Source organism: Pagrus major, chromosome 8 (genome assembly GCF_040436345.1).
Source record: "Pagrus major chromosome 8, Pma_NU_1.0".
Lineage (NCBI taxonomy): Eukaryota > Metazoa > Chordata > Actinopteri > Spariformes > Sparidae > Pagrus > Pagrus major.
Window position 1 is genome coordinate 20,018,634 of NC_133222.1, and position 27,612 is coordinate 20,046,245.

Below are 27,612 nucleotides of genomic sequence, written 5' to 3' on the forward strand. Positions count from 1 at the left end.
AACAGACTCACATTAACACACACTGTGACCCTCCATATCACCCTGTGTTGTTTACCCTGTCAAATGCTTTTACACTCTGCTCGACTGAGTCTATAACTGATGGAGGCCCAGCCCTGCACTGTCCAGCGTTTTGTGCTGAGCCCAACATTTTAGTCCACACAAGCTGTACAGGACGGGTTTGGTGGGTTGAATGGGTGGGGTGGGGTGATGATCCTGCAGCCACTCCTCACATTCTACACAGGGCTGGGAAAGTCGGGGACGAAGGCCCATCAGGGTGGAGGGTTTGAATAGAGCCTCTAAGCCCGCTACTCCTCTGGGGAATGATCGGCTCGTGTCCGCTGTACTTGTGAACTCAGTGGGGGTGAAAATCCAGGGTGATGCCCTCACAGTGTTTACAGTGCAACCGAGGTTGCTAATTTTGTCTCCTCTCTCTCCTCCCTCTGTCACTTCAGTCATAACCAGAGGACCACAACATTTCGCCATCCTGTGACCGGGCAGATATCTCCAGAGAACTTGGATTTTATCCTGCAAGAACAGTGAGTAATTGAGTTTGTTACTTCTCTGCAGCCCCGTCAATACAAGTAATAAAGAAAGGTTCTTAGTTTTTGATTTGATGTCAGATACTTTGAGAACCATTGACTTTCTCCAGCTATTTTTTTTAGATATAACAGCACTAAAATTGGCTACGACATTGATCTATTTTCATTCATGGCTTGAATGCCAAGCTGTGAGCTGTGTATTTAATCACTTTTTGTGAAAAAAAGATGCAAAGATGCTGAAAATAAGGGAAAATCTAAAAACATTTAAAGAAATCTTCTGCTCTTTGACTTCAGTGATGACTGTTTCATGGTTTGTGAGAGTATCATTTACAGTTGCCTGACCTTCTATTTAACAGTGACATTGAAAACATTATACCCACGCCTTAAAGTTATCATTTGAATATTTTTCCTTAAGTTTGTTAACTTTGTTGGGTGGGTAGATCTTAAGCGAAGTTCAACGTTGTTTAAAGGGAAGATGTGGGCCTTTCATTTCACCAGAGCTGCTTTTTAAAGAAAGAAGTGAAATAGGAAAATGTTGGAGGATTTGTCAAGGACATGTGGTGATGTTGGAGTGTGTCACCAGGCAGTGCAGACCACTGTCTGGTGATGTCGAAGCAGGAGTCAGTAAAATGTTGCTCTCTCTTCCTGTTCGGACCATTGGAGCTGGAAAGTGCATCTTCTCTTTCTCTTTCTCTTTCTCTTTCTCTTTCTCTTTCTCTTTCTCTTTCTCTTCCTCGCTGGCAGTTAGATGAAAGACCATTGCCACTCACAAATCTGCCAGTCAAACATGAAGCTACAGCCAGCAGGTGGTTAGCTTAGCTTAGCATAAAGACAGGAGGCAGCGGACAAACTTTAGGGTGACGTCTTCACTCCAAGGAGATACTACTCCTGGCCAAGAAAAAGTTATCCCAATATAACCTGGAAAATCACAACTCCTCTGTGTTCCACCTTTTTTTGTATTGATTAAATATAGTGTTCATGCCTGAGCTTTAGAGGTGTTGTTAGTCAGATTCATAGCGTCATATCTTTCATCCATTTCTCAACAAGAAGGCAGACAAGTATATTTCGAACTATAAACCATTCCTTTTATCCTAAACTTGGGGGTCTTTGTGTGATTCACTTGGAGAGCTTTTTAGGAACTTTGGCTCTATGCCAGAGTTAAATCCATCTCCCTGAAGGTTGTATACAATATTGACTAACATCAGTTAACTGAGCACATTGATGTTTACCTTCGTTTGCCAGTCCATGATGCTTTATCACTTTAAGAGACCTGGTGAGTGCAGGTCCCTCTGGAATAAACAAGTCAGAGTGCTTACTCACGTCTGTTTAAGAGGCAGGTTGTATTGCACTCTAAGGGCTTTGTTTGGGCAAAGATGTCCTGCCAGTGACTAAACTCGACACCAGACTTTCACCACAATAGAGAGTCTCTTAGGTCTCTGTTACAAGAAGGGAAGCTATTTTCTCTTGCTGCCCCAAATTGTGATGTAGATCCAAAAGACAGGTGGATTTTTAAAAACATTTCTTGCAGCGTGAGTACAAAAAAATCCACCTCTACTACAGTTGAAAAACAGACGAGATAAAACCTCAAGCATTGTGCTGCTTTTTAGGAACTTTTGCACAGAGATGTTGACGTGTTCAGGGGTTTGAGACTTGAGAAATATAACTCAAAATCATGCTCCTGGCACTTTCAAGCAAACCAGTTTGGCTGGAATATAACTGAAATGCAGATATATGTTTCACAGCGTTCCCATATTTTGAGTTATTTATTTAACTGCTGTAGTTGACTGACTAGAATGAGACTGGGGCTCTGTCTGTTCCAGGCCTACTTCCATTTCTGTCAGCTATTCAAATATACCTGCATATAGCCTTGGGAGGTGAAGTGGAATTTGGATGTTTTGAATGCTTGCAGAAAACATTTGGCAAATGCATAAAATGTTCAAAAGATAAAATTGAATTCATTCCTTTGCAGCAGTCATGGTGCTAGTGAACATATGACTGTCATTGCACGAGGAATGTAAGATACGATAGTGTTGTACATGAAAGTGCCAATAAAAATAGATGTGACGAGCAAACAAAGCAACAAAATATTGAATGACTTTACACAACATTGCACTCTGGATCAGTATTTCACAAATCATCATTGAGCTGTACAGAAGCATTGCACAGAAGTATTAAACTATAAAAACAGCAAATTGTTGACATATGTGTAAGGCTCAGGCTTTGTCTTACCATTTAGGATTTTAATGGAGGAAGGCACAAATTAGTTTTTAAAACGATTGATTTGACATTTTGGTACCTTTAATTGTCTGCCCGATGGTAAAAGCTTGAACTGAGAGTGGAGGACATGGGATGGGTCAGCCAGTCATCATGGTGTGGTTGAAATGTTTCTATGATAAGAAAATAACAGTAACGTAATGGTGTAATTTCCTGTGACCCCCCAGATTTTGCATTTGAACCCTGCATCTTCATAGTCATAGTAGGATAATTGCTTTGTTTGGGTCAACGGTAGCTAGCTAACATTAGGGCAGTAAGTATGCTGGGTGCGTACTGTAGAACTCAGACATTCTTTTTCTTTCTTTTTTTTCCCACAAACTGGCATCTACCAAGACTGTTGATCGCTGACGAGAAACAGACAACGTGATACCCATGGCGTTATACTATTGGCTGACAAACCTTGTTAGAAGCTGGAACCAGCTGTCAGAATTCTTACGCAGAGATAAACAAATTTTGGACCTTACAAAACTTTTAAAATTATTGATTCACAATCATAATAAAGTTAAGGTAAAGAGATATTTTTATTCAGCACCTACTTCAACCTTTTCTGCTTGTTCAATATGACCTTTAGCTTGCATGTTTGTTTTGTAGAATTGAAACTATTCTTAGCCTGCAACCCTTTAAAATCAAGCCCCACAATGCTGACAAAGGGGTCCCACAAGGATCAATATGAGGAACCTTGTGTTTTGTTGTTTTTCCACCTTTCTGAGTCTCCATTTCTGATTTGTATATTGACTATATTGTCTTGAATGCCATTGGTTTGGTTTTGTTGTGTCATAGAACAACTTGATAAAAGACAAAAAATATATATACATTTCACAAGTGCTCAAAAAAATTGATAAACCTACATGGACCCATGTCCTCAGAGTGGGTAACAGCATAGTGTGATATAGACTGAGGAATTTGGTTGGTGAGCAGATTCATACATAACTCAAATTGAACGCCACACTCATAAGTAAAAATTCAAAAGGAGACATCCTATATTCTCATGCTGCTAACTATAAACTATAAATCACAGGTTTCCAGAGCTATCCATCTGACTACTGAAATGAATTACTAAACAAACTAAACTTAGAAACACTCATTCGTTATACCTATCAGGAAGTTTTGCTTCCTTATACTTTGGTAATGATAATAATTGTTGTAATCAGTGTCTCTGTGTGTGTGATGATTGTTTTGCGTGACTGCCTTTTCTTGCTGTGATCTTGTGTATATGTAATTTGCTCTCAGACATAATAAATATTGATGTCAACTAGATTTCCTGAATAAATAAAGCTTAACATAATTGTTTTCCCATATTTTGTCCGATTAAACGTGCATGGTACGTGCAGACGTGGGACAACTTTGTGTCTTTGTGTGTACGGAGATTGGTGACCTTAAAAAACGTCTGCGTGGGTGTGCAGGACCTTTAAAATATGTACAGGTACATACATTGATAAAATAGCTCTTCTTTCAAGAGCGCCAGAGCAGGTTTTCATGTTGGTCTCTCCTTCAACTTTTCCTTGCACTCCTGTCTGCATGTGAGACCCCACAGCTCAATAAGTGGGAGACTGTGAAGCTGAGGCCTTCGCCTTGACCTGAGATCAGTGCTGTTGACCTTGGCTTTGAATTTAAGGCCTCTCTCAGCCCCAGACAGATATTTCCCTTCTATAGAATTACTGAATCGTCAAATCAAGTCAAATTAGTGGAGTGAATGTGTTCGATACTCCTCAGATTTGAGTCTCGATCATTAGTATTCACAAGTTATGTTTTTTTTTGCTATTTGCTATTTGGACAAATGTTAATATTGATGAGGATCGATGAGGTTATTTCACTTCATTTTTTGCTTCTTTTTACCCATTTTGAACCCACTAATGATTTAAAATTTTTGCTGTTATGTTTGTTTATAATGTAAACAACAGGCATCATCTAAAACAATCGTTAATATCGTTCTCATACCTCCCACATCTAAATTTGTGATCTTGATGGGATTTTGTTAGCTAGTCCTGGCTTGAATTTTCGTATTTGTTGGTTTGGACCTGGTCTTATTAAAAAGTGTCATGAGATAACTTTTGTTGTGATTTGGCACTATATAAAGAAAATTCACTTGTTTACTTGTAGCAGTAGAAGACACTGTCTTGTTGCTTTTATTGTCTTGAATGGTTCTCAGGAAATTGTTAAATGAACGTGTCAACATAGACACAAGATACATTTTTTGGCTCACAATAGCATCTGTACATAAGCTTACGGGGGCTGAGGCTAATCCCAGCTGAGCTGATGTTGTGCGACAGGCAGGGTTCACCCTGGACAGGTTGCCAATTAATCACAGAGCTGACATATAGTGACAGACAACCCTTACATTCAAGGTTATGGCAATTAACATTTTTCTTGTACAAATGTGGCTAATTCAGTGAAGAACAATTAATAGAGCTTTCGTAGCTGCTAATCAAATGAAGAAACACATTAAAATTTAATGAAGTTCGACTGCACAGACTCCATTTCTAGCAACCAACCTATTTTCTCTTTTAATTTTTCCATTTCTATAACCATCTCATTATTTTCCATTTCCTGTTCTCTCCGTTTCCACCCATCCAGTCCAATCACTTTTCTTTTCTTTATCTTTTCTTCATATTTTCTGTCATGAACTGTGCTTGTTTTAGCCTCTATTCCCCCTTTATTCCTTCTATTTTATTTAATCCTGTCTTTTTCCTTTACCCCCTTTACGCACCTCTATCTCTAATCTTTCTTCACACCTGCATCTTGCTTGTCTTCCCCTTTTGTATTACTTTTAAATACATTATTTTCACTCAACTCAAGTTAGTTCAGAGGAATTCAGTGTTTTCATTTTGATGTATGTGATACTTGAGTAACAAAAGTAAACTCGTCTCTCCACAGAATGTATTAAAGATGGAAGCAACTAGTATTAAAGACAAACATAACAAATGACACATATATATATATATATAAATAAATGCTCAGATGTAATCATCAGATTTTTGTTGCAAAATCCATTCTACTTGCCTGCCTGAGAAGCAATTCTAGCACACATTTTTTATTTTTAGCATTTAAAGTCTCACCCAGTGACGATTATTGTTCTCATGGCAGGTAATGCATTTTTCTCACCCACCCTCGTCTGGCACTGACCACAGATGCACACCTCCTTGTGTCATTATGCCTTTTATATCCCTCTATATCCTCTATCTACAGTAGTTGGTTGCTGAACTTCCTCATCTTTCTCAGTCTGACTCTTTTTAGTATGTCATTGGTTCTTCGTATGCCTCTGCACTTTGTCTCATCACTCTACCCCCTTTCTTGCTTTTCTTTCATTTTCTTAACATCTTCTTCACCCACTCCCCCTCATTCTCTCTCTCTCTCTCTCTCGCTCTCTCTCCTGTTTTAGTCAGTCTGTATTCTAGACGAGGAGGGACCAGGTTACATTTTTCCTTGCTATGTTCTGATGGATCTGTCTTATTAGCAGCTGTGTAGGCGTGAAGCAGGCCTGTCCAAGCTGCTATAATAATGTGTCAGTGCAACACACACAAAGCACTTCAGTCGATGTGCGTAAATGTATGGTTATGAAAACAGATAGTGAATTATGCACAGGACAGAAGGAACCAGTGCTTTCATGTAGGATGTGCACTTGCATTACTTTGTACCTCAGCGTAATATTGCAGTGACATACTCGAGGACATTCTACGCTGTGATTATGCAAAGCACAGCTGAGTACCATCGGCAGCATCGAAGTACCAACTTAATTATTACAATAAAGAACATTCTCAAGGGAAATGCATAATGGCTTTGGAAGACTAGTTGAACCCACACATGAATACTGACCAAAGAAGCTTCATGAAAAAAGAGCCCAAAGAAAATAGAGAGCTATCTAATCCCAGTATACAGTATTTATTCTATATTTAGAATTCAAACATTCAAAGATGTTGAATGAAGATGCTGAACTGTCTTGAGATACATTTTTAAGAATGTGTGCTTTTTTTTAACTAAAAGTTTGGGCTGACATCAGAATAGCACTCAGGCCTGTTATGAAGTTCTCTTGGTTTTAAAAGAATCTTCAGATCATTTCCCATGATGTGGACATTTTTTATTCATATAAGATACTTCTTTTTGCTTGTTTTTTTTTATCTGCAACATTTGTGTCATATACTGTAAACCTCAATGGCATAGTTACAGTATTTCCAAATCGGTGCAAAAACTAACTAACTTAAATACAGCTAACCTGGCTCACTCCAATGTTCAGATATGCCAACCAAAACCTCTAAAGCTCACTTATTAACACGTATCTCATTTGTTTTGTCCATCCACAAACAGAAATGTCAAAACACTAATTTGTGCTTTAAGGGCACAAAGTTACAGCTACATGCTGAGATACAGCAAGGTATACTTACTTCCTTGAGTGTGACCATAAGGTTGGCAAACAACAATTCTGAAGTTCGAGGTGGATGGATTTAGTGTTCATCAAGAAATAATTAGACTACTCTGAACCACAAATGTTGTTTTGTTATTTTGTGTTTGTTGACAGATTTCACAAACAAGATAGTTATCTTAAGCTTAATAAGATCTTCAAAGGTCCTTTTAGGCAGATTTTGCAACTTTGGAGTGAGCCAGGCTAGCTGTATCCCCCCCATCTAATCTTACTCTCTGCAAGAAAGCAAATAAGGTTGTTTCCACAATATTGCAAACTACATTATGTCTTGAGGATGAAATTTTAATTTGGGTTCTATTTTATGAATATAACTGATTCAAAAACATTGAGATGCTGTGAAAAACATTAATAAACAGAACGTGATCATTTGCTAAACCTTTTATACATATACTGAATTAAAAATAGTACAGAATCAACATATTTAAGGTTTTACCTTATTAACTTGATTTTTATTTGTAAATATTTGCTTATTCTGAATTTGATGCCAGCAACATGTTTCAAAGCAGTTTGGACAGGAGCAACAAAAGTTAAGTTGTGGAATGCTCCAAAAACACCTGTTTGGAACATTCAACAGGTAAACGGGTAAAAAGGCTCTTCGGTAGCAGATGATATTATCATGAACGGGTATGAAAGGGGCGTCCCCGAAAGGCTCAGTCTTCACTGGCAATGATGGGGCGAGGTTCAACACTTTGTGAAACACCTGATTGTATAAAGGATATTACTGCATGGGCTCAGGAGCACTTCATAAAACTGCTATCAGTAAATATAGTTCATTTGCATTTTTGCGTTTTTATTCACTTTTTTCACAGCTGACCAACTTTTTTTGAAACAAGGTCGTAAGACTGTTGGTCAAACTTTTGCATTTGAGTCAACAGAGTGAGGATTTCAAGCATTTCAGTATCCAATATATTTGGGGCCTTTAATTCAGTTAAATAAGAGTGGGATTGCTAGGGGCTAGTTCTTTTAATCACAACACGTCAGTGCCAATAATCATTAAATCCAATGACCTTGTGTGTTATTGCTATAGGGCTTTAGTTTAATACTTTTTTTGCCCCTCACCATAAAAATTTCCATTTCTGGTGAAGTAATAATCCTTGCCTGTGTTGTTCATAACAGTAGTATTATGGGTTACATGTTTGGTTGTAAATAGTCATGAAGTGCCTTTCATCTAATTACTATGTACCGTTTAAAACAAAGGTCATGTAATTACCATTAATGTATATGGGAGGCTAGGATTATAAACCCTGCGTCTGTTAGCTGTGAACCCTAATATTCCAATTACCTTCACACCACTGCAAACAATACAAGAAAAACGATTTCAGCTGCTGCCCCAGGCACTCTCCAAATATCTCTGTGCTCCTATTTAAAGCTTCCATGAGGCTGCATGAAGCACTCAAGGCTTTCACTTAGGCTAAAGCTCTTTTGTAAACTTTGAAATTCATCCAAGGATGAAGTTTTTACCCTCCTGAGCTGCTCTTTTTCAGCATCACCTTGCTTCACATTAATATATTTCGACACACATTCATACCTTTGACAGCCGACCACTGAGGCTTTCAGCTGGAGCAGAGCTAACCTTTAGATTGCTGCCACCCTTTCGATACCACATGCTGGCACACAAGTTGTGGAGTTTACTGGGGCTCACGCTCTAATATATCTGTCACCTCCGGCTCCAGCTGCATCAGCCAGGCTTTTTTTTTTTCATTTGATGTCAGTTACAACTTTGATGGAGGCATCGGCTCACAAGCCATCAAAGCAGAGTTGAAACTAAATCTGAGAGCGTTATTTACAGCGGGGTGCGGCTTGTATGTGTGTGTATGGAGGCTGGCGTCAGCGGGCCTGCTCACCAGGGGTTATCACCGATTAAAGTGGCTAAAGTGTCAGGACTTTACAGCTCCTAGGAGTACCTTATCAGCTCTTAGTTTGGCAGCAGGAGAAATGGAATAACTTCCTTGGCTGCTGCTGTCGGGGTCTCAGTATCTGTCTGCATCTGAAGTGTGTCTAAGTCTGTTTTGCACTGCGTCTGTCTGAATGTTTATTTCATGAATACTAGTGGAATTTAAAAGTTGCGTTTCCTGGACAGTTTGATGAAATGTCCTTTTTTTTCTTTTCTTGACAGCCAAATATAGAATTTTAACCAAACTTTCCTGAATTTCAGAATTTCCTGCTCAACTTTGTTGCAGAGCATAACACACATCTCTTGTCTCATGTTTGTCATGCTCTAGTCTAGATTTCAAGACCAATTTTAGAGCAAAATCTTTTAGAAGACACCTATTTAACTGTCTTTTACTATGTCTCTGGAATCAAATGCAAACCTGTCACTGGAACTGCGCAGGTCAAAAAGGGTTAGTTTTGCTGGAACAGATCAAGCATGGAGATGAACAAAAAATCTTGCCTTTTGTCACATTTGTTTCTCTCAATTCTTCCTCACTGTTATTCCCCTCTGTTCCGCTTCATGTTCTCCAGAAGCTTTTTCTGTTCTCTCTCTGGTTGTCCACATTGTTTTTTTTGTCTCTGACCCTGCCCCTGCTCATTGATATGGGATCTGGTGATTTAAGAGAAGCTACGCCAGCAATGTGATGAGTGCACACATGGTGCTTTGCCAGGGGTGCAGCATGGCAATGCTTTGGTTGACTGTTGCCATAGCAGCAGTGTGGAATTGAAACAGAGGGAAACAGTTGTAGATGGTATGTGTGATTTGGCAAAGAGTGTCTCATTGATTTTCTCACATTTTGAATATTCAAAACTCAGTCAGTTTAAACTTGATCAATTTAGTTGCTGTTTTTCTTATAAGCACACAATGGGTACAACACTTAATGAACAAATGTATTTCCTAGTATAACAAAACCTTAAATATGTAGTTCATGATTTTAAGAAGAATTGTTATATGCTTTCTTTGCTGGTGCCTCGTCTTACCTACGTGACGTCACCTATACTACGCCACTGATGTAAGTTACGTTAGTTATTTAACCCAAAGTATGATCTTTTCATAATCCTAACCTAGGATTATTTTTTACTAATAGTAACCAAATTGGTTTTTTTTCCAAACTGCAATCGGTGACATCATAAATATCATTCCAAAATGTACAAAATGTCATAATATGCAATCTGTTAGCCAGCTTTATTTTGAAAGTCTAACCAAAAGTTGTATTTTACGTATTGTTGCTAACTCAACCACAGAGCCTTTATTTTGAAAGTTTAACCAGATGTTGCATGTAAGGTATTAGTGCTAAATTGACCGCGGAGCCACTCAAGTGCAAAACTGACACTAGAGGGGTAGGTAGAGTGTCATAGTTTAAAGCTTAAGGCCACTGACAAAGCTGCCGAATGTGACGAGTTTGGAGTTAGGATATGTTGGTCAGGAAGTGTTTATCCTAGTTTAGCATGAAGATTAGAAGCAGAGGCAAACTGGTAGCCATTATCTGTCCAAATGGCCATGCTTATGACATACACTCAGTGGTAGAGGCATGCCTGAACAATCTAATGTGTAAAGTCTACTTTTATGATGCCTGTAATTGTACATTTTTTAATTTTTTTATTCAGCTCCATAGAGCTACATACTCCATACACAGATATGAGACTGGTATCTTGTCATCTCACTCAACTAACAAAAAAGCGTATTCCACTAAATTAACTGAATATGAACTTTTTCCTTACGCTCAAAACTCAGAAGCAAAGTTACAGGCATAAGACAATTTAGCTCTATTACCATCATGGAGGACGATCACGCTGAATGATTTGTTTATATAGAAGTTTCAGGGAATTTAAAGCTGGAGATGCAGGAGTGGATTATTTTTGGAGAACTGTTAGTAATATTCCTTTAAAAATTGGGACATGGGCTGTTCTTACCAATATATTTAGAGGAAAGTTTTTGTTTAGTTTCGTCAAACAGTTGAGGGGATATTTGGTTTAACAATGTGTCATTGCTGAAATAATGATCTCCATTCTCTGTTTGAGGACAGAGTACCTGTGTTTTTCTCTCAGATAATTTAGTGCAACATTTCTGAATATTTTGGTGTGCAGCACTCGAGCTGTGTGGGGGGAGTCTGGCAGTATTTAAATGTCAGCTGTGCCTGTGTGGGCTGCCAGCGCTGTTGATTTTTGACATATTTCATTGCAGCTGTATGTGTTTTTTATGTGTAGCTTTGGTTGTAGGAGTTTGCCAAGTTTTTGAGTCTCTTAAGTGACTTTTTCTCATGTTCAGGCGAGAGGTATCATTATAATACAGGAAAAGTCTTGTTGTAAAATGTCAGATTCCTTCTGACAATTACATTCCCTGTTTGATTAAATCTCCTGCGTGGTCTCTTTGTTCACAACATGACCGCTTCTTCCTCCCACAGACATGAAAAGTGGAGGCGAACTGCCTTCCTGCTGATGTGCAGCCAATAATGCCCTCCAACCCAGACTGTAGTTTCACTGTTGACTCATGACCAATTCACTGAGTGAGATTACTATGCAATATTCTTTAGATCTGCCTGTTCCTGCCCTGTCATACTCTCGCTGGGTTGGTAAGTGCTCATCTTGTGCCCTTGACTATTATTTGCCTCCTTTTTTTCCTTCTCCACATAGTCATTTGTCACATCAGAAATAGACTAGAACAATGAATATTCCCAGAAAGGGCAGAAGTAAAATGGCATATTTGCATTCACTGAAAGATTTCACAAAAGCTGAACATTGTGTTTGTGCTTTTGAGTCTTCATTAGTGATATTTGGTCCCATGTTTCCATGCATTTTGTTTAATGATGGGCTGTGAGGATGAGGCTTGCACAGTTTATTTTGAAGCTTCTAGCTTTTGAAGTCACTTCAAAGGATTGTCTTTGGGTTGGGGGTGAAACAGCAGCCCAGTGCATTTTGGGTAGATGAGTTGATTTCTCTGAAGTGATTGCCAGATTAGGCTCCATTCCTGCATCACTTTCTTTTATTTGTCAAAATCCATCTTTCAGTGAAGTGTTGTTAGAGGGGTACTCAATACAGTGATTCAGTATTGCACATCATAAAGTTCAGGGACAGATTAATTAAAAAAAATGTCAAAATTGAGGCAGCAAAGGCTGAAATATCAAGATTTTTAGTCTTTAGTATAGATCAAGCTTTGAAAGCACACCACTCCAAATTTGTATTACACGCTGCATTCGCGTGTTCCTCAAATCGACGCCGAAAAGAAATTGTTTCGCATTTTAGTGAATGTTTAAACAACACGTTGACTGCTGTTTACAGTATGGAGTGACAAGGAAGAGCAAAGGAAATCATACAATGACTCTACGATACATGACGTTGGAAAACGTTATCTACCCAATGTTTACTTTTGTTGTTCCAGCGTCATGCTCAACTCGGCAATTCATGTGCCAAAATTTCTCAGACTTTTCTGAGTTGTTGTTCCGACTTAAGAGGCATTTATGTGAATATTCACAGTCGGAAAAACGTGTTTCCAATAATTCTGACAGCCCATGAACGCACAGTCAAACTACTGTAGGTTTTCAAGGTGGTGTAATGAAAAGACTATTGAGTTGCGTTGTGGGAATTGTAGGATCCAGTGTTTTTGAAGCTACACAGACTAAAATTGATTCCTCTGCTCTTTGATTTTCACAATTTTATATTAATCTGTCTACTGTGATTCTCCAAACTGTATAGAAGACTAGTACTAAATCATTGGAGTACCCTTTTAATGACACTTCACTAAAGGATGACAACTCAATAGCATCTTTCATTACACCCCCTTAAAAGTTGTAAGCCTCAAGCCCAAACTGAGATAACTCTGATAAAATCATCAAAGTTAATTTTTTTGAATTTGATAGAGCTTCAGAAGATATTATATAAAAGCTCTCACAAGCTTAGTAGTACTCTTTGTGATGAGGAAACTACTATAAAGTGTAAAATCAGCGGAGTGACCCTTTAAAATTAAAGGAACGTGTGTGTACGTTTTACATACAGTAACACGTTCTAAAGAAAGGGGTGGTGTCATTTGTCTGTGTGCAGTCAACAGCTGGAGGGGGAACACTTTCTGTGGGAACAAAACATGCTTCACTGCTCACATTGTCTCTTCAACAGAAGCAACCAAGCTCAAAGAGTAGCATGTTTCATTTGATATTAATTATGTGCATGATTCATTTTGTTCATCATCGCTTTGTTGACGCCCTTAATTCTGATTTTCCAGCGGAATAACAGACGGCTGTTGCCTGTCTGAATCTTCAAGATGTTGTTGATTTCTGATCAGAATAATCAATGACAGCACATGCCAATAAATGCTACCATGTGTGACATGTTGACATACAGTAGATAAAATCAGTAAAACCATCATGCACCCAGTTTACATTGGGCTTAATTTATGTGGATCAGAGGTCAAAGGTCAGAATTGTTGAGTGATAACGGGATGTTTGATAGTTTGAATAATAAGACCAGCTGAAAAAATCTTGGCAGGGAGATGAACTGAATAAAGCTTTTGCCCCCTCGGCTACTACAATCAGCATGCCCTTGAGCAAAGCACTAAAATCAAAGCTGCTCCACTTGAACTGCTTAGTAGCTAACAGTATTTGGAAACTCCCAGAGTGCCAGTGTATTGTGTGTTGAATGATTGAACGATGTCTTATAATGTAACAGAAAGCTCAGGAATTAATGTTACAAGAAATCGGAGGTCTCCGTGTACAAAATGATTACATGAACTCTCATTGGTGATTGTGTTTGGACATATGTTACTACATGGACTTCACTTGGCATTAACAGCACATGTGGTACTGTTATAAGAAATTAAATTGATGGAAAGTTATCTGTAGGGTAGACAAAAAATGGTAAATGTAATGGCAGTTAGGGTAGGGCGCTGTCTGAAGAATTGGCATATGATGATGATGTCCACAGAGAAACATCATGATGGACGATGACATGGAGACATAGCATTAATGCACTGACCAGCAACAAACTTCTTTTCATTTTCACAACAACTCTATCTTACAGCAACTCAGAGGGGACACATCACTTTGCCAGTGGAGCGCCTTTTAAATAATGATGTTACGATGGTCAGGGCTCAGTAGTCGATGGCCATCGATGATGGACATGGCACCGCTCATCAGCCCAACCCTGATGTTGTCAACAGTTTCAAATCCTCTCCCAGTCCATACACAAAGAATAAATAACAACATGTGAAGTTGAATAAAAAAAAACCCATATCAATAGACAGGAAGAGACTGTAAAAAAAGCAAAAATGATTTTGAGAGGTCTAAGGTTAGACTCCTGACATTGGTGTTGGCAATGTGCCCATTTAATCCAAATACGGCTGCCAACGCTTTAAACAAATTGATGTTTAGTGCATTTAAAGTGACAGATGCACACCATAGACAGACAACAAAGTCATATTAAATATAAAAATAATAGAATACAATAATATGAAATCATCACCACATGAGATTAAAGCTTGAACAGCTAGAGTATGGACACCATACTGATGGAGCGACATGCTCAGTGGAGTGTGACGGTCTCCTTTCATGTGGTCTCTCTAGAATTACTCAATCTCCTCATCTTACCCTTATTTCTCTTTTTCTCCTTGGCCACTCAATTAAATTAGTTCAGTCCATTTGATTTGTTGACTTGATGAGAATCCTTAAGTTGCCTGAACAGTTTTAAAACCGGCAAGTAGACTGCTCTCTCTGTGCCCTTTCAGATAGCTCTGCCTTTTTTTCTGTCATTGTCTCTCCTGCTTTTCTTTCTCTCAGACTCTTTGTGTTTCAGTCTCTCTTTAATCTCTCTGTTTACTGCATAGAAGTAAACAGAGTACCACAACTGACCCCATCCTCTTCAGGCATTTGAAGTAAATAAGTGGGTTGTGTTCTCTTGGACCTCCAGGAGCATTGTTGAATATGGATTCATTCCTTGAAAAGAGAAGGTCAGACCCTTCTCCAGCCCTTCAGGTCAAGAGCTATAGTCTGCAGTCATTGGCCAAATAGAGGCTCTCAATACTGGGTCTCAGGAGCTCCCTTTTGGGTTTTTAATTGAGTGAAGTTGAACCTATATAGAAAGTCAGTTAACAGACTCCCTGTGGAATCTGTGTCCTTACATTGGAGAGTGTCGTATACCTCACTGCAGAGAAACTAATGGTACAATTTGTCTGATTTTTGAATACTTCTGTGAAGATATAAAAGGCTGTCTTTTACTTCATCTTGCTTTCGTCTCTCTGCTGTTTTCCTCTCTCTGGTGATTTCCTCTCTCTTTCAGCAAGGTCAGAAAATACTCTTTTTCTTCTCTTGCTCTTCTGTCGCTTTTACCTTTGAACAGCCTCTTTGCAACTGGCATCTCAAGAAGCTGAATAAAATAACAAATTCCCCCAAAAGTCACACATAAAGAATAATGTTATGGTAAGGAAATTATACACAAATGCCAACTGCCTGTCCATGTGCAACATTAGCTCTTCATCAAAGAAGGATGACTGTCCCTGATACCAATTATGAGAGAGAAAAAAAAATGGACTTTCTTTTTACATTTTTAAAAAATCTTTCCAGTGAATACATTAATTTGACTTTGATGAAATGCATCAAATTTACATTTTTATAGTTCCTGACCTTTAAAATGTTTGCACGAAATTCTCTTGACAGCAGAATGAAAACAGAGCTAACCCACCCACAACCACATTCGAGAGACTTACATTATGCATCTTTAGATAGAAGTTGGTAATGTACTGAAACTGGTGGCTGTGTTGGTGTGTTATAGTGCAGCCTGTAATATGGAGGGAAGATGAGAGTGCATTCAGTCAGTTGATTTGCATTAGAGAGAGAGAGAAATGTGGGGAGGAATACAGCAAGAGAAAAACAAAATCTTCTCATACAGGATAAAAAGTGAGACAAAGATGGAGTAGATAAAGTAAAAAGAGATGAATATTTTTGATTTATTCTAAAAAATATTTCTAAATCAAATGAATTGGAGCATAATTTGTTCACTGAAAGATCTGTTCTGAATTGAAGGGAAGCCTTCAAGACACACAAATGTGTGAACTAAAAATATATGGATTTATTTGAAAAAGATTGAGGGGTGTGTCAAGAGAAAAATATAGTGCTAGGTAATTAGGTTGGATTCTTGGATGGAAGAATGCATTACGCTGCCAGTGTTTTCCCTTCTGAAAGTAATCAGACAGATTTACACACACACTCCGCCTGGTGTCAGTCTTTTGACAATAAAACATCCAGTGTGGAACGTCTCATCTGTCTCACCACAGTGAGACAGCAGCAATCACGGGGCTGTCATCGTGAAAACAGATACTCAGGAGTGTAGCCAGCAAGCAGGCAGTCAAGTTTTGTTGGGATTTGTGTGTCCTGTCTTTTTTTGTTTTTTTTTGTTAAAGCTATTCTACAAAAATTCAACCTTTTAGATGTAATACTTAGATGTCATAGACCGTAACCTTGTATCATTGCAGCATAGCTTTGTTTAGATCCTCATTAGCTTCCATAAAGGTGATGTTTGTCTTTCAGGGTGACACAAAGAAAATGAGGGGAGGAAAATAAAAATGTAAAGATGAACAGCAATTTGATATCGCCACAGCATAAATCAAAACGTAATACAAAGGGCAGAACATACCAAAGACAAACGTCCCACAAACACAAAAATTTTGCATTGAAATAATAACAAACTGTCGAAAAAAGTCACTGATAACGATGCAGTGACGGAAGCAAACGAACAACTTTGTGAGATTAATCTTGTCTCTGTTTCAGTAACTTTTTGGGAGAAAAAAGACCAATTGTGTTTATGTATTGTGACATATTCCTGTTTTTATCCAGTTGTATTACATGTCATTTTGATCTGTGTACATCTGAGCCTTAGTCTGATTAAAGATCATTGCACACAATGCACATCAAAATATAACAACCAGTCAAAATCCTCACATATTGCTGGGAGACAACTGTCTATTTCATAGTGATAGCCAGATGGTGTAAACAGCACATTTGCCCAAACGGAGATTAAAGCTTCAGTGACATCAGTGATTTAAATGAAATCAAAATGACCAAATCCAAAAAAGTCAACTTGAACAATACTGTGTTTTACTGACTAACATGAACAATACTGTGTAGTTGTTGAAATTGTGTGACTGTAGCGAGGGTACTGATAATAATTGGTAATGATCCTTTAGGCGTCATGCTGTACCTTTATCCTTGGCAAATGATAAAAGATAGCCATCCACAACTGTCTAGACGCACTGCCTGTCTAAAAAATAAATAAGAACATGATCTCCAGTGAGAGCTGCTGTTAATTTTTTAAAGACTGTGTCGAAAACAAAAGCTTAATAAGCTGTGGAAAAGACTGCAGTCGAGAAGATGTGTTAATATTTTATTGTAGCAGGTTAGCAAATCTGTTTGATGTGAAGTCTGTTGGATATCGCTGTGAGCTGTGCAAGTGTGAAAGAGTGAAGTCAAAACCCCGAACAGAACCATTTCAATACTCAACTCAGACCTGTGTTTAATATCACAAATTATATTTAAAACACGTTTCTTCAACTGCCATGTTTTTCTTCTTTTTCTGTGTTAATGGTTCTTTTTAGTAAAGTATGATTTATTGTATGTTTTCAGAAAAGTGTGAAAATGACTTGTTGATCCCTGAATAGTTTGTTTTGTTGCGAGACTCATTCACAGTCCTTTTTTTTCTATCATGGAGGAGGTAGGTTTATAGATCTGTTTTTGGCCTAAACTGTTGGATAACATTAAATTACATAGTGGTTATTCTGTAAAAAGGTTGTTATACTAGATTCTGAAAAGGTGACATTTGGGTGTCGACAGAGGTGGCAAAAGTATACTTTGCTCGAGTTGAAGTACAGATACTTGTGTAGAAAAAGCCTCTGGTAAAAGTAGAAGTACTGATTCAACTTCTTTACTCAAGTAAAAGTAATAAAGTACTCAGAAATGTAATCAGAATATAAAAGTAAAAGTATCCCTCTGAAGGACATTTCTACCAGCCATTTCTGTGCAAAGCTAACTGAACGTCATGTCGTATTAATTTAATTTAAAGTCTATTAAACTTAGAGGTAGAATCAGTAGGATTTGTCCGAGCTGTTTGTAAACTCACCACGAACACAGTTGATTGTTGTGTCTCATTCCCAGGACATCATATAGCGACATTTTGGATTGGTAAAGCGTCCCGAGTGCAGCAACAAAGAGACATAATAAGAAAATCCAGGCAGAGAGCTGCAGGGTCTCTGCAGATACGAGACACTAACACGCCTTTTCTCCCCATTCCAGTCTCCCTCTCTGTTTCCGTCTCTCTACGTCTGCCGTGCGTGATATAGGTAGACTATAGATAGGTTGAAATCAGTCATGTGATGTTGGGAAGGAGGCAATAATGCAAAATAAAAATAATCCATGATTCCCCTCAAATGCATTAAAACTAAAGTAATAAGCCTGTATTGAAAATGCAAGAAAGTACAGATATTTGTTTAAAAATGTAGGGAGTAAAAGTACAAAGTCAGAAAAATAAATACTCAAGGAAAGTACAAATGCCTGAAAATCTACTGAAGTACAGTTACAAAGTATTTGTACTTTGTTACTGATCTGGATCATTGGATTCATAGTAAAAAAAATCTGAAAACTTACCAGCTGCTGACATTGTTTCACCAGCCAGTTGAAATTGTATGAAAGAAGTAGACCTTGAACTGGTAGCTGCTGACTGTCAATGAGGCTGTTCAGGTGGATCAACTCACATGCTGCCATATTTTGAGGTCATTCTAGTAAATCTCTGTACAGATGAGGAATTCTGGGAATTCCTGTCTGCCTAGCTTTCCCCTGTGATGTTCCAGAGTCTAAGCCCAGACTCTCGTCACATGCCAGCCCTCCCTCTATTTACCCATATTTTCAGTTTCGCTCTTCTCGAGGGAACAAAAGCTTAATGCCATGAAAAGACTCCATTTCTCATCATAAAGCATAATTGAGATTATATCCAACAAGAGTATATATTCACAACAATAATTTTTTTAAGCATAGAAAAAAATCTTTTATTTGACTGTGACATAATGTCTCCAGTCTCACATTTGTGTCGGTATTGTCTAGTTTACACTGGGAGTAGGAACCAGTGCTAATTCATCTTCCTGAAGTACACAGTTACATAACACAGTCTGCTGCTCTGTGCACTTTTATTTTTCTGCTGAACCTGTGTGAACCTGCTTTGTACGTCTATTTATCAGCTTCCTGTTGTGAGACGGTCATGTAAGGTAATAGGTCTGCACTGGCCTGAGGGTACAAAGGGAAAATAGATCACTCACACACTCTCTCTCTCTTGCGCACACACACACGCACACGCACACACACACACACACACACACACACACACACACACACACACACACACACACACACACACACACACACAGAAAAAGGACTTTATTCATAACCCTCTAAGGTGTGTAATGGTGGGGAGAGGAGAGGAGAGAAAATTTAGGACACCCTGTCTTCAGGTCATTCAGCTGTCTCAGTGTCAGATGTTAGCTGTCTGGCTTTTACATGAGTGTGCACGCACGCACGCACGCACACAAACAAACACACACACACACACACACACAGACACACACACACACAGACATATGCTATTCGGAATCTTCCTCCTCAAACTTAAGCACATCTCATCCATCCTTCCCTCCTCATTGCCTTATTTATTTTACATCCTTACTTTACTTTACTGGAATCTTTTAGAAATATTGATGATAATAAATTGTAATTCCACATCAACCAAATGACAAAATAAAAGTTTAATGGTGCTATTTGGAAGAAAAAATGATTTTTGAGTCTCATTTCCAACTTGTCAAAAACAGACGCTTTGGGATTATAGGACGGGTCGGCAGCCATCCCAAAGCGTCAGTTTTTGACGAGTTGGGAATGAAACTCAAAAATCAATTTTTCATACAAATAGCACCTTTAAGCAGTCATAGGGGTCGGATTGAGATTCCTCTAACAATACTGATGCAGATCAATGACGGATGATTGTTAAACAAAAAGGGAAACAGATTTAGAGCCACACATTAAAAGTTGAATGATCACAAGATCTGTTTCTCTTTTCATTTCTTTTTCCTTTGTTTTCCTTTTTTGTGTTCACCCTTTTCCTGTTTTTTTTGTGTGTGTTCTTGTCCAGGCCGCAGGGTGCTCGCATGATGTCTAAACAAGCGGGTGAGCAGCTCTCCAGCACCACCGTCAGCGAGGCCTCCACTGCCATCACCTCGTCCACTGTGGACAGCACCTCTGCCTCCAAGGTTAGTCTCTGTGTGTGTCTTTGTGCATGTGTGTGTGTGGTTTAGTGTCATTCTGCTACGGTTGTCTTTAAATCTCATCATGGCATGCTGAGGACAATTACGTTTAGTATGGATGACCCTGTCGTGCCAAAGATACATCTAAACCTGCAGGTGTGTCTCTATATGTGACACCATCTACTTTTCAATAAATGGGCTTTTTAACTTTTGCAAAGCAGTGTGCCTTGGTAATTTTTGGGTAATGAATTACTGACTACAATGCAGAGTACATGTCTAACCTCTCTCTTTTTTGGTTCCATGAAATGTCCTTGCGTCCAAAAAGCACCTGTCTTTTGATACCCTTGTTTGTAAAGCTGTTTCAGGTTGTTTGCAATGCTTGCAAGAACAGGACAAGTTTAATGTCCTCAACCTCCAAGGAGTGAGAAGCACCAATCTGTGTCTTATAGAGTGATGTAGACTTTAACTTTGACAAACAGATAAACTCAGTGATTAAATCTGGCTTTTTCCAGCTGAGGCTTTTATCTAAGGTCAAGTCCTTTTTATCATTTAGTGATTTTGAAAGGGTTATACATGCTTTAATTGCCACCCGACTTGACTACTGTAATGCCCTTTATGTTGGTGGTAGCCAGGCCTCCATCTCACGCTTGCAGTTAGTCCAAAATGCTGCAGCTCATCTTTTAACAGAAAAATGAAAGCGAGAGCACATTTCCCCCGCGCTGGCTTCACTTCACTTCACCGGCTCCCTGTACGCTTTAGGATTGATTTCAAGATTTTATTGTTTATCTACAAATAATTGAGTGGGCTAACTCCAACCTGTCTCTTGCTTCTACATGTTAAGTTGGCCTCTATACTGCCTGTTTTTAAATCCTGTCTCAAAACACATTTTTTAGTCCTTGGCTTTTGATTCAGTGGGAGGGTTGCCTTTCTTGTTCTCATGGCCTTTCTGTTTTATTGTGTTGTTTTTTGCTATTTTTGACTGTTCAACACTTTGGCCAACTGTTGTTTTAGATGTGCTTTTTAAATAAATTTGAATTGGATGTAAGATAGAAAATAACAGCAAGAGCTGTATGTTCAAAGGCCAAACATTTTGCATAGAAAGAGAGAATTTAGTCCTCACAATATTATACAATATACAATTCGCTTCGGCTTTGCAATTTAAACATAAGCCTATAGGCTATGACTGCAGCTTTATGTCTCAAAATATGCATGTGAACACAATGTTGATTTATTTTGCTTTTGTTCAACCACAGTTTTCTTACATCTTTATGTCCAACTATCTTTTCCAACTCTTCATTGTTGTGTTCCATGTTGAGATGAGTTCTATGATGTATGAATAAAGTAGTAGTAGCAGCAGCAGTAGTAGTAGCAGTAGCCGTAGTAGCAGTAGTAGTAGTAGTAGTAGCAATAGTAGTCGGGCCGTTGCTCTTATTCATGGCCACGACCCTTACTGACTTGCTTAACAACAGTGTTTAGCCGGCTCATGCCAGGTGTGGATGGAGGATGATGATGAATGGGGGTGTAGAGGTCTTCTGTGGTTCACCAAGATCCTTGACAGACCTGCAGGAATGAAAAATGAGACTTAATTGGAGAAAGAGGAGGAGGGGTTGGTGGTAGTTGTGTGGTTTAAGTTTTATTAAAGCAGGATTCAGAGTCAGGCAGGTACTGTAATAATTAAAATTGACTCCTACCTGTCTGTCGCGCAGGAAGGGTTACAGAAGGGCAGTTTCACCGTTAAAGGCTGCATTGTTTTTGACATTTCATTAGTGAACTCAGTATTTATTCATGTAACAAGTGACATTTTGCCACTGCAGCATCAAATTAACTTCTATACTTTATCGTGACCAGTCTCTCTTTTCTGAAATGTTTGCAAAATACGGCTAATTATAAATCAAATCACCTGTCATGATATCTTACGCTTTTAGCCTTCGTAGATCCGTTGGATTGCAATTTTAGTTCTGTCAGGAGGACCTATTTAATGGATTCCATGAAATTTTATATTGATATTAATTAATGACTTGATTTTTGATCTTCTGACTAGTCCCCAATGGCCACCATCAGGACATTTTTGGCATTTAGTAAAATATCTCAAAAACTGTTGGATGGCTATGAAATTCAGTTCATACAGTCATGTCCCTTTTAAAATGTGTCGTAATCACTTTTGAGATCTCTTAACTTTTCACCTTCTGCTGTTGTGTTGTCATTAGCCTTAGCGGTACTTTGTGTTTGGTGCTTATTAGGAAATGTTAGCGTCCTAACACAAAACAAAAATGAGAAAATGTATAGCTGATAAACTTAAACATGACAGCAATCTTTGTTGTGTTTACATTAGCATGCTGATGTTAGCAATGTAGTATGGTGTAGTTTGTTTATAGCCAAACGTTTCCTTTTTACTTTTGGTGCCATAGACTTTTTGTTGAGGGAACCAGGGTGATGCTAAATTCTGGGTTAGCCTACATAAATACATCATCCCTTCAGCACTCTATAGTAAATTATATAATGATAATGCTGTTTCTGACCCCAGGATGACTTGTTGACATCATGGAATTAGCTAATAGGGATCCTAATAAACTAATAGCCACTAGCATGGCTGCAGATTTGGCTTAAGGTTAACAGACCATCAGAAAAAAGGAAAATCCTCCATCTCTGTTCCTCTCTTTTACTTTTTAATCAGTCCTTGTACTGTATCTGTATATAGTTGGGATTTCTTTGGTCACACTGACACTGTAGGTGCCAAATTCTGTTATAAGAATGGTGTTCATATATTCCTGCTCACCTCTACTCTAGAATACAACACACATCATCAGATACTGATGTTGGAAAAATGTGGGAAGAGTAACACTAAAACAAAACACAATTAAATTTGTTTTGGACCCTGCGCTTTTTATCTCATTTCCTCTTGTCTGGTTGCCCTTCAAGCTGTCATCGGCTCAGGCAATGTGCTGTTGCCGCCTAAATTATGGAATTTGTTGAATCGAGTCAGCATAAGCAATGCTGACAAATTCCAATATGAGCTTACAAAATGAAGATCCTGTTTAGGATACGTTCTTTGCGTTCTAGTTTTGTGCAATTTAAAGATGTCTAGATTGAATTCTGAAGCTTCTCTTTCTGGCTTAATTATTAATTATCATTTATCAATTTTGACTCTTTCCTCCTATCACTTTTCCCCCGTTCAGTCTATATCTTACATCTCCTTTCACTCACTCGCACGCATGCACGTACACAGCTTCACAGTGGCGTGAAATCTCATCCTGCCCTATCAACAGGTGCCGCGGGACTGAGATTGAACATGTGTCATCGGGCGCGGTACATAGATGACAGGGCATCCATCAAAACGGTCTGCCGCCATTTCCACACCCCGTGTTTTCCTGGCCTGCAGCCCTCCCAGGTGCTCTGGCTCATCACCCCTGCCACCAAGCAGCAGGAAAATAGTGCAGAAGCCTCATTCTGACAAAAAAAAAAAACTCTGAACAAAGGAATGTTGTCTCACTGGAAAGATGAGTCATTCGTGTCCCCCTTGCATAGCACACCACCGTCAAGAAATAATCCACACTTTGAATAAGTCATATCCATTCCGCCTCTGACAAAACATCAGAGGGAGCGACGCGACAGATTTCTCCCACGAGTAATCTGTCACAATTCTCCTTTGAGCACTTGTGTTCTCTGTCGCTGGATGCATATTTAGTGATGTTATGTTCGTAACGAGTCTGCACAACTTCTTTGGGATTTGTCAAAGTCGTCAATGTCATTTAGGAGTTCCTGTAATTTCTGTGTTTGCAGTTATGAATTTTTGCAGCTTTATATGGCTCATCAGTTCCCTGCCTCAATATTTGAGAATAGCTTTTCTTGCTCTTTAAATTCAAGTACCACTTTGACCATGAAAACCAGCTCATACCAATTAGCTTGTTTGGTTGGACAGTAATAGGTTAAAGGAAGATTCTTCATTTAAAGTTCTCTGATTTGCTGTATTAGCTGAAAGTGAAATGAAAAGGATACTCCCCTCAAGTATTGCCATTAGGGGTACACCTCCTAATGTAGTGATGTACAGTTTGACAAACACACATTCTTGTAACTGTAATCCTTTATGTAATTTTGCTCTTTCTGCTATTAAGGTTTTATATTTTTTTCAGCTTCCTAAGCATGCAACACCAAGTTTTAGACTCACACAGTCACATTTGACTCACTCACATTTGAAAATCCATTGCTTTAGGGATATTACTTTGCTCATCACTGTCTTTTCCTGAACCCAGCCTTGAAATTTTCGAGTTCGGTTGTTTTAAAGCCATATTAGTGGGATTGCTGTTGGGCTGATCCAACGCTTTAAACAGACGAAAATATCTCAGCAACTATCAGATGGATTTTCATGTAATTTCCTAGAGACATTCATATTCACGAGAGGATGAATCCTAATGACTTTGGTTTACTCTGACTTCAACAGAGATACATCAGATAAAACACAGATTTTTCAATTAACCATTTAGTCTTTTCGTAAAAAAAATGCCCATCACACTTATATGCTCCAATACAATGGTATTGTTGTTGGCACCACTGTTGCAAAGACAACTGGATCGTTTCAGTTTTCCCCAGAGTCACAAATAACTACAACACAGGACAAAAAGTGAGTTCATTCAATCATTTAGTCTATAATAGAATTGGATTACCAGTTAATCTTCCTTTTCCATGGTGACTGTGTGCTTTGTAGACTGAATTGTAGAGTGATAGCAACGTTTATAGGGGACCATTGTAAAAGGTGATGGTTTCAAGATTCTGTATCCATTACACTGTACAATCAACATTTACTTTATAATGATATGTTGAAGTAGAAAACGTGTCTATTGCCAGTTTAAGTTTGTTTTTATCCTGTCAAAACTGAATGGATATGCTCAAAATAAAAAAAGAAGTTCAAGCATTGCACAAAAAGAGAATGGAAACAGATCTTTGTGGAGTGATGAGGTGACTATGACTTCATGAAACACACACACAACATATTTTCACAATGTTTTACATGTTATCTGGTTTATTTTTCTGGAAAAACATTTCAAATTTGCTGTTGACATCTTTAAATCACTTGCTTTGTCAGACTAACAGTCAAATCTCTAAAGATATTCAATTTACATTGATATAAGACGGAAAAAAGGAATTAAGCCTCATTTGAAAACTTGAAATAAATCCTGTTATAAATCAAACTATCACATTCTGTCAGTGCTGTATAGTACGTTCTGATTAATTGTTAGCACTAAAAGAAACTCAGATTCATTCTTTGGAGCTGTCATGTTCAACTCCACTCAGCTCCTGTTAACCACTGATCAGATCCACTTGAACAGATTGGGATTAGGTGCCTAGTGTAAGTACACCTGAACCAGATTTCTAAAGGGAAAGGAAATCACCTCTCTTGTTTAATTAGCTCACCCTCCCAGATAAGTCTTGTCTGGCTGGGGAGTTGAGCTGACAACCTCCAGGTCTTAGACTGGGCTCTCCGGGCTTTTAGGTTGTCTGATCGTGTGCCATTAATGTAACAAATAGCTGCTCTGCTGCACCCTGAGTCACTCACCTACCAGACAGAGCGCTTCTTTGCAGCAGGGACCACAGCCTTTTCCACAGAATTACCCTCAACCTAAAAATAGACCACCGCATCGTACACACACATACAGGCAGAGACAAACCTATTAAACATGCGCGTGCACACTCACACACTGTATATTTATAGATAAGGGACTCTGATGTGACATTGTTGGAGCCGCTCTGTGTCTTTGCATCATGCTTGGCCAACCAGTCTTCCTCTAATTAGCAAGTGTGTATGCTGTTTTCCAGCTGCGGATGCCTCCCAGTGCTGCTGCCAGTCCATAGACACACTGATGCAGCCGTCACACCAATTTTTTATTATAATAACAGTGTGACAAGCGTCTGTGTGTATGTATGTGTGCATGTGTGTGCGGTGCCGGGAGGACAGTCTCAGGTTTCAGAGTAGAGGATGGTGAAATGAGATTTTATGAATATGTGCAGAGTGTATAAGTATGTTTGCCGGCTTATACAGCAGTCGCGGACACACAAACACAGCAATAGTGCAAGAATGTCGTGATTTTTTGAGAGCGAGAGACAACCAGCATCGATGCATTTCTTTAATATGTGCAGTGAAATATGAATTGATGTCAGTGGCTCAGATGTTGTACATTTATGCAGCTGGATGAATTAGAGCTTAATGGGCTGGAACAGTAGGAAATACTACCAAGGAGTTAAACACAGCTAATGGACCTCAGCTGGGCATATTTAGTGAGTCTGCTCAGTTGGTTCCTCACAATATAATTTCAACTATTTTTGTTTTGACTCTCACTCTTTATTTTACACTCTTTAAGACAAATTACTTAATTAATCGCTAAAAATAATCAGCAGATTAATCACTAAAACAATTGGAATATATAATAGTGATATATAAATGGGTTACACTTACGTAAATATTTTATTTCCAGGTCTATTTTCCATTGTGCCATCTGCGCCAATGTTTAAATTCAACAATTGTCAGCTGAGATGTAGTTTGATTCCATCTGTATGCACGTATCTCTCCAACTTGTCGTTCAGAACTTTTCAATTAAAGGACTGTCACTTAAATTCAAGCCTTTCTGTTTGAAGTTGGCATGGTTTTGCTGTGTTTGCTTAGCTTTTTTTCTGTTTGGGGTTCAGATGTTTTCAGTGACAATAATCAAATCATGACAAGCATGACAAGGGCTGGCATAACAGTAAAATGAAAAGAAGCCTTTTACTCCCCTCACTTGAAGACATGTTTCCTTTCCGTTGTGTCCTGGTCTTGTGTCTTTTCCCCTCCTTTTACTGCTCTGATATCAACAGAAATGAATGTGTTTGTGTCCTGTAATTACCAGTTTAGTATCGCTTTAAGGCAACAACTCCATTATCTCAAGAACCCTTTGTTCTTTCATAAGGCTTTTATTATTTTAATTTATTATGCTAACGTGGTGCATTCACTAAATAAATGTTGGCTTAATACATACACAAATCCTACACAATTCACAGAGAGTGTTAGAAACAGGAGGATCAACTGGGGCTTACATCATTGTTTTCCAGCCCTGTTGTAATCTGATGTGTGCTTGGATAGGCTCTCCTGAGATTTAGTTGTCTTCTAGGAACAATGATCTGACATTAGTTTCAAATGCTTGAATATACACTTTAATAACGTC

General features: G+C 38.5%; 1 protein-coding gene across 4 annotated transcripts in view; it reads left to right on the forward strand.

Moving 5' to 3' along the window:
- plekha7a (pleckstrin homology domain containing, family A member 7a) overlaps positions 1 to 27,612 on the forward strand; it is a 151,572-nt gene that overhangs the window by 82,955 nt on the left and 41,005 nt on the right. For all 4 annotated transcript variants that reach the window (XM_073471314.1, XM_073471315.1, XM_073471316.1 and 1 more), the window contains 2 exons: positions 453 to 536; positions 20,311 to 20,428. In XM_073471314.1, the coding sequence (XP_073327415.1) occupies positions 453 to 536; positions 20,311 to 20,428 (202 nt within the window). The remainder of the gene's footprint in view (positions 1 to 452; positions 537 to 20,310; positions 20,429 to 27,612) is intronic.